The sequence below is a fragment of the Microtus oregoni genome, unplaced genomic scaffold (assembly GCF_018167655.1).
Source record: "Microtus oregoni isolate MIOR12 unplaced genomic scaffold, Mior012 000022F_ref0000154, whole genome shotgun sequence".
In the NCBI taxonomy this organism is placed as follows: domain Eukaryota; kingdom Metazoa; phylum Chordata; class Mammalia; order Rodentia; family Cricetidae; genus Microtus; species Microtus oregoni.
In genome coordinates this window covers 19,058,762-19,071,641 of record NW_024543081.1, presented here as the reverse complement: position 1 = coordinate 19,071,641, position 12,880 = coordinate 19,058,762, and the positions used below count along the sequence as shown (strand labels likewise).

General features: G+C 53.6%; 1 protein-coding gene across 1 annotated transcript; it reads right to left on the bottom strand.

Moving 5' to 3' along the window:
• Positions 1-299: 299 nt before the first annotated feature.
• On the bottom strand, positions 300-11,978 carry Gpr20 (G protein-coupled receptor 20). Its single transcript, XM_041672531.1, has 3 exons — positions 11,933-11,978; positions 11,003-11,105; positions 300-2,215 (listed from the first exon to the last, which is right to left on the bottom strand). Exon 3 carries the CDS (start codon positions 2,189-2,191, stop codon positions 1,124-1,126), a length of 1,068 nt encoding a protein of 355 aa, XP_041528465.1. The 5' UTR covers positions 2,192-2,215; positions 11,003-11,105; positions 11,933-11,978; the 3' UTR covers positions 300-1,123.
• Positions 11,979-12,880: the final 902 nt, after the last annotated feature.

The window sequence follows — 12,880 nt, the reverse complement described above, 5'->3', positions numbered from 1 at the left end:
CATTTCCAGCCACTCAAGTCCCAGGTCCCTGGGACATAGGAGACTTCTCACTAGACCGGTGCACAATCTGGGCCCAGATCCCACCTCACCTGCTTCACGGACTGTGACGCAGAGCATGCTCCTTCACCACAGACCCTGCCCCCCAAACACCAGGAGCCTAGAACTTGAGAGAGGCAAGTATGAGACCCCCTTGGAGACCAGCTTGGAGATGGTGGTCAGAGTATCATTTCCAAGGGAGCTCTGGTCCCCAGAAGGGTGAGCCTAGGAGACACAGAGGCCTTGGCTTGGTGGCCCTGAGTTTGAGTTGCTTTGTATCTTTATTCTTAGCATCTTCATCCACCAGACTGGGGTGGGGCCTTGCAGAGTCTGGGGGAGCAGGCAAGGGACTCAGGACAAATCCTGGGCAGGGTCTTCAGGAGTCTGGAAGGTAGCCGTGGAAGCAGGAGCTGGGATGCTGGAGGCTGTGAGGCTGGCCTTAGCTTTGACCCTACCATTGTCCAGTGGTAGTGTCTGTGTCACTTCCCCTCTTTGCATGAAAGACAGAAAAGGCTGAAACTAAAACTAGCTTCTTCTTTTGGGGTTTCAGTGGTCCAAGTGTCAGCCGGATACCTAAGTCCTGGCACATAGCGGGCAGTGGACACTTTGTATTGCTCTGCTGGCCTGTGGTATGGTTCAGAAGCCCAGGGCCACTCGAGGGGTTCTCTCCACTCCCTGTAGATAATAGTCTTGTTTTTGTTTCTCCATCCACCTGTGATGGAGACTCTTCTGGTGGTATCCTCAGAACATTAATCTTTATGCTTTCTCTGGAGGAGCTTCTTCAGGAGACGAAATAAGGAAGGTGAGGAGCAGCTCCTGGCTACCTTTCTGAGTGTTCAGTGGACACCACTGAACAGCCACAGGGAAGGTAAGCATCCGACATTCACACCGTTACACCCTTGCTGGAGTCCCTGGCAGACATTGCTAATCAATCACAGCACGATGGCCTCAGTTTGTCAATACAACACACTGGGCAGCTACATCCAATGGATCAATAGAAAGTCAACTTGTTGGCCAGGCCCAGATTGTGACTGACTGGTAACCTCTCAGAGCCTTGACCTTTGTCCCTAGACAGAGCACTTGCTGTCTACAGCTCAGGCCCATTGGTCAGAGGCTGGGTGAGGGTGTGAGAGCCGGTGCTGAGGATTTGATGGGGGCCCGAAGCCTTGGTGCTCTTGTGCATGCTGACCGCACCCATACTGCTGGGCTTGAATTCTTCTCCATGCTGGTGGAAGAGGCCTCGGACAGTGGCCTGGAAGCCACTGGTGATGAAGCAGTAGACAATGGGGTCCATGCAACTGTTGAGGCTGCTGAGAGTCACAGCCACATGGTAAGCCACGAGGCTCGTGTGGCGTGGCACGTTGGGCCATATCGCCACGGCCACCTGGCGGGCATGGAAGGGTGTGAAGCAGACCAGGAAGATGACGAGCACTGTGAGCAGCAGTTGCATGGCCCGCATGCGGCGTTGGCGGCCCTGGCGTAGCAGGCTGGGTCGCGATAGCGCACACATGATGCGCCCTGTGAACATGCTGATGACCAGCAGCGGCAGCAGGAACTCCAGAACAGTCAGAGCAAAGACACGGCAACACGATCGTCCACCAGTCTTCACGCCCAGTACAGACAGGGTCACGATGCCGGCTGCCAGCCACACGAAGAGGCACACAGCCTTGGCGCAGGCTGGCTGGCGCCAGCGGCGGGAACCCTCAGGTTGTACAATGGCCAGGTAGCGGTCCACACAGATGCAGGTGAGGAAGAGAATGGAGCAATGCATGTTGAGGAAGTAGCCCAGGACATGAGGGAAAGCGCAGCGTAGGCAGCCAGGGGCACTGTAGAAGACAGCAAAACGTGTGGGCAGGGACAGGCCCACCAACAGGTCAGTCACCACCAGGTTGATGGTATAGATCACTGAAGGTGTCTTGGTCCGTGTGCGGCAGCAGAAGACATATAATGCTAGTCCATTGAGCACTAGCCCAGCCAGGAAGATGGTGCCATGCACGACCATTAGCGCCAGCCACAGGTTGGGGAAGTCTTGGTGCAGCTCCTCATCCAGCTGGGCGAACAGATGGAAAAGGGGCACACTTCCATTGGTCCATGCTGCTGCAGTGGTATTGGGGGGCACAGCATCCCAGGGCCTCGTGGGAGATGCAGAGAGCATGGCAGCGGTCAGTGAGCCCCCAGCCTGGAAGCAAGCAGATTAGTCATCCCAGGTATCTAGCATTCCCCAAACCATGCTTTTGTTTGACCCAGCTCTCTCCGTTACACCCAGACCGTATCCATGGTGCATGAAGCAAGATGCTGAGGTTCCTGAGACCATCCTGGATGGACAGACCAACATTTGCATGGAGGACTGTCCTCAGATGCCATGAGACTCCAGAGCAAAGAACACACAGGGCTGCTGTGTGAGTTCAGGGCAGCTTTTAACGTGTCCTAACTGTGTCTCCTTAGGCAAGTCCTTTAGCTACTGTGCTTTCTATGCCACTCTATGCCACTGGAATCCCATTGCCTCTGGGAGCATTGCAGACATAGCTGGTGGATGATGAACCAGTTCTGCTGGGACAAAGACTAGCTGGCCCACGTCGGGGACTAGAAGCTGCTTGCCCTGCCCCTGCCCCTGCCCCACACCCACGGTCAAGGTCCCAGCCCCTGGGCCTTGGTCTATTCTTACCTCTTCTCCGGTCAGCTCCAGATCACCACTCTGGACCCTCCCTGGAGAATGGGTGCTTAGTAGGCTATATGGGTGCTGAGAGCTGGAGCCAGGAGGCAGGTCCCAGCAGAAGCTGCCTAGCTGCCGGGCCTCCGGTGTGAGTCAAATAAACACTGAGCTCCGTGTAGGGTGGCGTGGGGCGGGCAGGGGGCTGGGCTGGAGCTACCCGCTGTTTATGTTTCTGCCATAGTGTTTAACTCCGCTCTGATTTATCCCTTTATTTAAAGAGGAAGGGTTAACAGGATCCCAGCACCGCTCCCCCTGCCTCAGCAAGCTGACCCTCCAAATATGGACATTTTTGGGGTTTTTCAGGAGAAAGGAGCCTCTGGGAAGAGGCAGGGAGGAGGGCAGCACATGAAGCACTGCTGATGCCCACTGCTCCACCCCCCTGCAGGGCACAAGAAAACCCTTCCCACCCATAGGCTGGCTCCCTGCGTCCCCCTTGTTAGCTGACTGCTGTAAACAGCTCAGACACTGTCCACTTTCAGGACCTGGACATATAGCCGCAGGTAGCAGGTTCCCTCTGGCCACCCCAACCTAGAATTAGCCACAGGATCTCACCTCCCTCTAGATGGGAGTTGGGGATCCAATGTCTATCCTAGCAGAGTTGATGCAGCCTTAACTTTGAAGGGTGGGGTTTTGGCAGGGCTGGTCGCCTCCTCTAGATGTGTGCTCGAAGAATTCAGTCTCTGCTGAGGTCATCCAGTGTACCTTCTGTCCCAGAGACCCGTACCCTGGACATCTACTACATCGAAGTTTCTAGGAGGAGCCTCTGTGTTTCCCAAGACACAGGGTCCTTATCTTGGGCCCTCTAGGCAGAAGCGTTTGTTGAGTAAACTGTATGGCCTTCCTGTCACCCTATGGTTCCAAGACACCAGGTGGGGAAGAAGCAGGAAAGATATTCAGTGGACACAAGGGAGTATGGGGCCAGGACCTGGCACCTGGGGACTATGGGTTGTGCCTTAGGATCAAGGACATGAGTAAGAATGTGTTAGAAGAAAAGACCCCAGAGCTAACAAGACAGATTTTTCTTTTCTTTTTTTTTTTTAAATATTTATTTATTTATTATGTATACAATATTCTGTCTGTGTGTGTTCCTGCAGGCCAGGAGAGGGCACCAGACCTCATTACAGATGGTTGTGAGCCACCATGTGGTTGCTGGGAATTGAACTCAGGACCTTTGGAAGAGCAGGCAATGCTCTTAACCACTGAGCCATCTCTCCAGCCCCAAGACAGATTTTTCTGAGTGGATTCTCCCCAGGCTCTGTCTGCTCTGGCCTTGGGTGAATGACACAATCAAAGACTTGTAATAAACATTACAGCGCTTCCTCTGGGAATCAGTCCCAGGGTGACGCCAGCCCTCAGGGTCCTGCGTCCCCAGAAATTCCCCAGAGCCATCTGTGGTGACAAGAAATGCTCTTGAGGTACTGGGCACACAATAGTGCAGTGGGACTCTGAGGTATCCTGAGCCTTGAGAGAGTCGGGAGCTGTGTTCAGAATGTTCCAGAGTCTAGAGAAGTGAGTGCAGATGGAGGCACACACCTGATGCTCCCCTCCAAGAACACTAGCCCTCACTTTGGATAGAGCTGCGCCTTGATGTTCGTGTCACAGAATTTACTTGCTCACTGACTCATGGTCTCAGTAAGTCAACGAGCCTTAGTTCCTTTCACACTCTGAGACTGGAACCTGCTCCTGCACTGAGTCCCGACTGTTGTCGGACACTGAGCCCTGATCTCCGTAACATAAGAAGCCTCCGTTCATTGTAACACCCCGAGCCCAACCTTAGTCAAACATTGAGCTCTACTGGGTGTGGTGGTTCACACCTTTATTCCAGAACACAGGGGCTAAAGGCAGGAGGATCACTATGAGATGGAGGCTGACCTGGTCTACAGAGCTCCATGACAGCCAGAGCTACATAAAGAGACACTGGTTTTTGTTTGTTTGTTTTGTTTTAAGAGCTCGGATCCCTCTCTGAGCCTGCATCCTGATTACACGCTGAGACATGATCCCAGAGATACAATGAGCCCCGATCCTAATTATATACTGTGTAAATGAAGGGTTTCGGCACCAGATGTATAAACTGAGGGTAAGACTGCTCTGTGGTATGGTTGAGGGCAAGGTTCTTATTGTAGATATGAGGGAGATTACAGCCAGAGGCATCTGGAAAAGTGCAGAGCAGACAGAGAATATAGCAAACCGTACATGTCCAGCAGACTGGACTGGACTATGGAAGGAGAGAGCGGAAGAGTGAGAGATGAAGACAAAGAGAACACGGGCAAAGGAGACCGAGAGAGAGGGGGGCCAAGAGAGGAAGACAAAAGAAGTAGTTGAAATTGCAGGGTTATGGGCTGGAGAGATGGCTCAGTGGTTAAGAGCATTGCCTGTTCTTCCAAAGGTCCTGAGTTCAATTCCCAGCAACCACATGGTTGCTCACAACCATCTGTAATGAGGTCTGGTGCCCTCTTCTGGCCTGCAGGCATACACACAGAATATTGTATACACAATAAATAAATATAAGAATTAAAAAAAAAGAAATTGCAGGGTTATAAGGGAATGAGAAGATAGGAGAGGGAAGCCCATAAGCTGTGGAAGTTTAGGGTAGGTGTTGGGTAAGAAGAGTTGAGAAGAAACGGGATGCCAGCCTGGACCCTGTAACAGGTACTTGTGATGCTAAGACAGCCTGGGAGCCAGCATGCACTATGGTATACTAATAGGCACCACAGGTACCCATTTGTCCCAAGTTGCTTTTGGACTTGGCATTCATCGATTCCCAAGCCCCTGAATGCAATAAGGCCAATCTCTGTCACACCCTGCCCTAGTGGTTACATCTTGAACCCTGATCCTACATATATGCTGCCTCCCCAGCAGACACATATCTCTGTTGTAGTCAGAGCCACAGAAGGAACCCTGATCCCCACCATGTCCTCATTCTCCACTCAAGGAACCCAAGTCTTGATCCTGTCTTATTCTGAATCTTGATCCATGTCATTCAAACTCTGGTCCAGGACAGAGTTACGTACTGGTCCCTGATCGCAGTTACACATTGATCATGTCCCTCTCTAAGACCTGGCCTTGTTTGTTCATGGAGTTCTGGTTCTATCCACAGCTGGGGCCTCACGCTGGCATGCTCCTCCTACCTACAGCTGCTTCTGTACCCATTATGATGTCCACCCTGATACTCCCTTCGGTACTCCCTTAGTTCCAGCTTCTCCTCACAGTGAAGTCCTCACTTCATCATTAAGTGCTCACTCACAGGACCCCCCCCCCCCACTAATCCCAATAGAGAGGCCTTTGGTGGGTATGTGTCCTGGGGAAGTCTGGAAGGGGACACACAGACAGACCTAGCCTTTGAGGAAGAGGGAAGCTGTAAGCCAGCAGGTCACAGAGACTTGTCTGAGTCTAACAGTCACATCTTCCCCAAGGAAGGAGAAGGCTTCTATTGGGGCCACTATGCTTCTTTACCTCCATGGTGGCCTGTGCTGCTTTGGGGCAGAAGAGCCTTCTCTGGGCCTCACCAAAGAGTGAGCGCATGTGGTGAAGGCTGCTTGGCTCTGCTAACTTCTCTTCTCCCCTCCAGGTGACCAGAGCCAGAACTCCCATGTTATAGGCCAGTTGAGGCTTTCCCGGGGGCAGGTTGTGGTGGGCCAGGTCCCCAGATCACATTCAGAGGGGCTATGCAGTCCCTTTCCCCCAGGGGCCTGAGGCTGGATTTTGGAAAGAGCTGGGGTGTCACTCTGATGCCAGGGCTCTTGCCTGCTAGAGGGAAACACTCTCTCCTGCAGGCATAATCCCTGCCCAGTTTCTGGATGTCCCCTTGACTTGGCCTTCTGTTCCTCCCTCAGTGACTTAGCTACCCCTATAATACTGCATCCTGTACCTTCCCAGCAGTCTGAGCCTTTAGGGACTATGGGCTGTAAGTGGCCAGCACAGACCCACCATCCCGCTAAAGCCTTGTCCATTGCTCACTTTCGCAGACCCCTCAGGACTGCTCTAAGGGTGGAGCTGGGGGCCTTGTTATTGGTTCTACCTACAGTTGTACCTTCCCTATCCACCAGCTGAGCAAGGCTGCCACCTCTGCCAGGAAGCCCCTTGCTGCCACCCAGATTGCTGGGTTTGTCCCCATCCCATCCCATCCCATCCCATCCCATCCCATCCCATCCCATCACCACACTCCATGGAACTGTGTACTTTAAACGTGCTCTTCCTCCACCAAGCTCTCACGAGTCACTCCACCTTGTAGAGTCAAGACTCTGGGGACCTAGATAAATAAAGGCGGTCCAGTGGAGAGACCTGGAGGTGTTGTGTGGCTCAGGGGAAAATGACCACGGCGTGCACAAGAGAACCGCACAGTTACTGTGAGCATGCTGAAGGATCCTGAGTGGCCACGTCAGCCTTCCCAGGATTTCTCAGCGCTTTTAGGAAGCTTCCAGGGACAGAGTGAACCTCTCCTCAAGTCACTTGACTCCGTTCCCTCCCTCAAAGCCATGTTGATATACTATGCCCAGAACACTGATAGGGGTGGCCACCTCTGTCCTTTACAGTTTCTGAGCACATAGCCACGGAATGCTCTAGCCTAGGATTCCATATCGGGCACCAGCGACTGACTGTTTCTCTCCTCAACCTGTGAGTGGTGAGTAGCTTATCTTGGTTTTTTCTTAGGCTCTGCCCAAACCTACCCTGATGTTTGCATGTGGCCCAACAGCTGCTCCTCTGCAAGCTGGCTGCCCTGCCTGGTTCTACAGGGGACCAGGAAGCTCAAGGGTGACTCTGGATCCTGCTCCACCTGACTTTCTGTGCCAGGCTTGGGAGGGGCAGGCGTTGAGGTGCTCTTGGCATCGGCTGGGAATGAGTATGATCACTCCACAGCCACAAGGCAGCAGCAGCTTTTATAGGAGAGACAAGCCATCTGCCCAGGGTCACACAGCATGGAAACTGTGACCCTGAAGATCTGAGCTGTGTTCGGTAGAACTGAGAGCCACGCAGGGAGCAGGAGGGCTAGTTTCAGCAACTGGGTGGTTCTTGGGGCTCCAAGATCACAGGTATATGTTTAAATCTGTGAGGGCTCAGCCTGCAACCCTAATAAAGACACATGGCCTTCTAAGGACAAGAGAACCGGGGCTGAAGAAGCACCTGCCTGCTTATTTTTAAGTCATGATTTTTGGGACAGTCACACTCTAGTCCAGGTTGAACTGGAACCTACCATGTAAGTACAGACAAGCCTTGAACTCACAGCAATCCTCCTGCCTTAGCTATTCAAGTGCTGAGATTACATGTGTGAACTACTCTGTTGGGCCTGGTAGCATTCTCTTTAGATCCAGCATCAGTTGTGTTTGGTTGTCCTGAGTTGCCCTTTGGTTCCTCCTCATTCAGTCCTGCGTAAGGACCAGACTTGCTCTGGGTCACCTGGCAGCTCCCTGAAACACTGTTTGGACATTCAGACCCCTAATCCAGCCTTTCTGGGAGCAAACTGAGCACTGTTGAGAATAGGACCCGGGTTGTACCTTGCTACTTCCACAAAGTCATTATCTGGGAACATTTAGCTGAGTCCTTGACCTTAATGGGAATGCCACATGTTTTGGGGGATCACTGGCAACACTTGGGGGTCCTGGTGTTCCTAAACATGTGTTCCTGCCATCCTAGTTCCTTGCTCACCTCTAGCCTGGACAACTACCACTTCACCAGTCTCTGATACCCTACTTTGTCAATTCAGCCTTTCTAGGGCTGCTGGGAAGTGCCAATGGGGCAGCTGCTTACTTCTTCGGAGTATAGACCTTTAGCCTGGCATGCACGGTCTTTGTACCTGCTGTTCTCCACCCCAGGTGTGCTGTTCTTTACACCTGGGTTGCCTGGTAGAGTCTTTACATATTCTCTTCCCTGTGCCTGAGGCACTTGGTGACCTTGGGACTCACACTTACTACCCCACACAACTCTGCTGAGCCCCCTTAAATCCCTGGTACCATGGACACCCCTCCCTGGGGAGAGAGCAATATAGTCCCGTAAATCTTTGACCCCTATGAGGATACTTCCAAGGATCTCACTACCACCTCTCAAGGTAACCCCAAGTAGGTGTTGTTGGCCCAGTTTTTGTTGTTAAGAGACTAGGGCTTGGAGAGGTTTATTTCGGGGTTCAGCAGTAGGGGTAGAAGTTCTAGGTTTAAATTCTGCACTCTTCAGTCCTCAGATATATGCTCTGTTTGGGCTGGGTGCACAGCAGCCCAGGCCTGTGCCTGCTCTGTGCCAGTTCCCCTCCAGCTGAGTAGAGGAGGACTGGCTCAGCCACCTATTGTACCCTGCAGTCTGTGGGTACAGCTGGGAACTTTGCAGACATTGGATCCTGTGGAACTCCAGCACTGGGGCTTAAGGGATGTAGGCTGAGGTGGTCCCTCCTCATACGGCTTATAGCTGGAGTGAAATCAGGGCCAGGAGACCCATCTAAGGGTATAGTGAAGAAGGAGGCTGGGCAAACACATTCGAAGTCCTGAGGTAGGAGCCCCTTGTGTGGCTCAACACTTTGTGAGAAGCCAAAGCAATCTAGGTACATGGTGACCTTGGTTTTGACTAGATCTATGGAAGGAGTCTTACCCAGACTTTTTCGGACTTGCTTCACCTTCCTCCTCAAAGGGGTGCTGCTGGAGCACCCAACTTTGTTTGTTCTCTTTGCAGCAGTCCCATCATCCAACAGGGTTATGTTCACCTGCCTCCCTGTTTTTATTTGTGTGGTATCTGGCTGGACTGGAATTAGTAAGGTGTGGCCTAGGTGACCTGTGTCAGAACAGCTGTGGAGAATGCAAATGAGTGCTTCTGAAAGACCCCTTGCAGTGGGTGTGGGAGCACAGACCTGCAATCCCAGAATTTGAGAGGCGGAAGCAGGGGGATCACTGTGAGTTTGAGGTCAGTCTAAGCAGCACAGTGAGCCTTTGAGTTCACGTGAGCTACGTGAGATTCTATCTTAAAAACTAAAATCAACAAACCAACCAACCGACCGACCGACCGACCGACCGACCAACCAACCAACCAACCAACCAACCAACTAGTCAACCAAACCAAGAACTGTCAAACAAAAGAAATCAACACATCTCTTTCCATCCTCCGAACAGAAACCCGCTGGAAATGGGTCTGATGTGCATACTTCTAACGTTGCACTGGAAACTGAGGCAGGAGGATTGTTGCGACTTTGAGATCAACCTAAGCTATATAAAGAGGGCAGCCTGGGATTTAGAATGAGGATTTAGAGAGACCCTTCCTGGCCTCTCTGAGCCTCTGTTTCCCCTCTGACCTTCTGGGGTTACTGATAGACTCCCCAGATCACACCACCTTGTGTAGGATGGAAGAAGTCCCCTGGGGGCTCCCAGGAGAAAGCATGGTTTCCTTCACTCTGACAGTGCTGGCAGGGTGACCTGCGCACTGATGCAGCCAGGCAGCCCCTGGCGGGGGGGGGGGGGGACAGAAGTCCCTGGCGGCCTGCTGTGGAGGGCAGATTAAGGTGGGCAGTGGCAGGTACCCCTGCGGGCTATGCATTCCCGCCACTGCCTCTGTCTCAGTCCTGCCTGAGGCTACCCAGCTGCTCCGTCTCTGTCCCGCCAGGCACTCTGGCCACCAGCCAGTTCCCAGCCAGCCAGCCCCCTCGGGACCCTGCTCTCCTGCCTTCTCACAGGGCAGCTACATCAGGGTAAGCCCAGCTGGGAAGCATCAGCTTTGAGGCTGTGTTGTGGGGCTGAGCAGACAAATCTAGCAAGGGGCCTCAGTTTCCCCACTCCTAAAAGGGCAGAGGAAGGAGCTGGGCTAGAGCAAAGACCTCGGTCCAAGACAGAAGTCGTCCCCTGGGTGCCTAGCAAGGCTTGTCCTCTCCTGGTGCTAGTGGCTGGGGACCTGGAGCTCATCAAGTCCATGTCGGTCACTCTTCATTTCCTAACCTGGTATGAGGGACCAAACTTTGGCTCTGGACTCAGCAGCAGATGGGAAGCCAGCGCTGACCAAATGGATGATCAATTTCATGAATGAAACCCAGAGCGGGTGAGGTGGGCAAAGGTCACCGATGTGGCAGGGAGGGTACCGTTTCCACCCCCTTCCCATCTGGGGCTCAATCTTTCCATCTAGGTGATTGCCTCTGTGGCAGAGGGCTGTGAAGTGGGCTTGCTTCCCGGGACCACTTCTCATCCCTTCCCCTCTCTTCCCCCTAAGTCACCTGCCTGGGTAATGAGGGTACCCATGCTGTGCTACCTGCCTGGGGATACAGGAAGGAGCGATGCCTGGGGAACTCACCGGCTCTTGCTGTGCCTTCCTCTGCGTGGAGCCTGGGCTCTGTAACTCCAGGTCTGTGACCAACGGACAGTGCCTTCCCAGGGCCTGACGTCAGGCCAGCCAGCTGCTTTTGGACACAAGCAGAGGGGTGGCTGGGGTGGGGGCGGAGCGGTCTCCTTCCCCACCCCTGCTGGCCGGCTAGAGGAGCTGGGGCCAGAAGGAGCCAAGGGGGTCAGAAATACCACACCTCCCCTAGACAGAGGGGTGGGTGAGCCGCAGCTGTTCAGACCAGGAAGAATGAAGGGGGGGGCAGGGTTGGCTTATGGCCCAAGGCTGTGCGTTGTCTTAGAACAGCTAGGCCAGTCTCTGAGAGAGGAGAGATTTGCAAGGTGGGTCCTGCCCTGGCAGGTTGGAGCTCAGGGCATCCAGGCAGGTGTAGCCACAGACTGCTGGCAGAGGAAGGTCTTTGGGCAGGGCAAGGGCTGAACGTGGCTGGGACTAAGGCTGTGGAGGGCTGCTTGCTCTGCTAGGGAATTCTCGCTAGTCCTCTGCTCCTCGTGTCTATCATCTGTTTCACATGCTTCCCTGAGTACCCACTTAGCAGTCTTTCTACACTGCAGACCCAGGAGGGCTGTGCACAGGAGGTCCAAGGCCTCCAGAGCTCACACTGGGTGTGATAAAGACTACAGGAAGAAGCAGGTGCCTAGTGGCAGATCCAGCAAGCCAAGGAGAGGAATGAGGGCAGGGCTGCCTGGATGGGCAGAGGGAGGGGAAACCATTCTAGGAAGGGGCAGCTGAACAGTCAGGGTCTGTAGAGCAGAGACCCGGAGAGTGTGATGGGGGCTGGGAGGGAGCTGACACTTTCACACCGAGTCTCAGCAGCCCTTAGAGCCACAGTGGTGGCTTTGATCCTCTGGGAAATGAAAGGTTCCAGCCTCAGTCCGCACTCACCTTTATATTCTCAGGATTTCATTGTATCTATCCCATATGGGCAAACTGAGACCCAGAGAAGTGCAGGAGACCATGGCTTTCCAGACGGCCTCCCTTAGGTCAGCACTGGCTTCTGGTTGTGGAGGCAGGCCTTCAAGCTTCTGTTAGGCTGCAAGGCTGAGGGGTAGGGACTCAATGTCACTTCTGTGGGCAGGGCCTGATTGGCAGGCAAGAACAGGGCCTGAGGCTGGAGGAGATCACATTTCACCAGCTGGCTAGGGGCGATCCCAGAAAACCATGCTCCTTCCCTTGAGGTCAGTGCCCACCTGTTCTCCTACACTTGGGTATCCTGGCCAGTGGCTGGGACTTTCTATACCTGGGATGCCCAGGTACAGCCTGGCTCCATTGTTCCTTTCCCTGCCGCGTTTCCACATTGGGACAGCACAGGAAGGGGTGTGCTGTCCTCACCTCTCTGGTGCCCTTCCACCTCCGGGAAGCTCCTGGGCGGAGCCTGTCCTATCACTTGGCAGGTTGTACAGATCTGAAGGAAAGGGTGGTGCTGAGGCTGCAGAGACCAGGGCAGCTGCTGCCTTGCTTCCTGAACCTTGTTTGAGGGGTGACATAGGTGCATGGGTTGTAGGTGACAGGCCAGGAGCACCGGTAACAGCAGCGAGAGGCTGGAGCGAGGAGACGGTTCTCCGAAGTGTGGAATCGAAGGGCACTGTGGGTCTCTAGGGAAACACAGCCTCCACAGGGAAGGAAGGAGAGACTTAGCTATCCTTGATCCCAAAGGGCTGAGTGGGCCTCAAAAGGACTGAGGAGGCTTCAGGGGGGCTCAGAGTGATCCGGTCCTAAGCAAGGTAATCTGAGAGACAGCAAAACACTCTCTACTTTTGCTTGTACTGAGGTACCGTGACACCAACAGGGGCAGTTGGGAGACTCTACTCAACTGAGCCACTGCTGGGGTGT

What these genes read in the sequence shown, in the direction of transcription:
- Gpr20 (XM_041672531.1), bottom strand. Translation starts at nt 2,191, where the DNA reads ATGCTCTCTGCATCTCCCACGAGGCCCTGGGATGCTGTGCCCCCCAAT.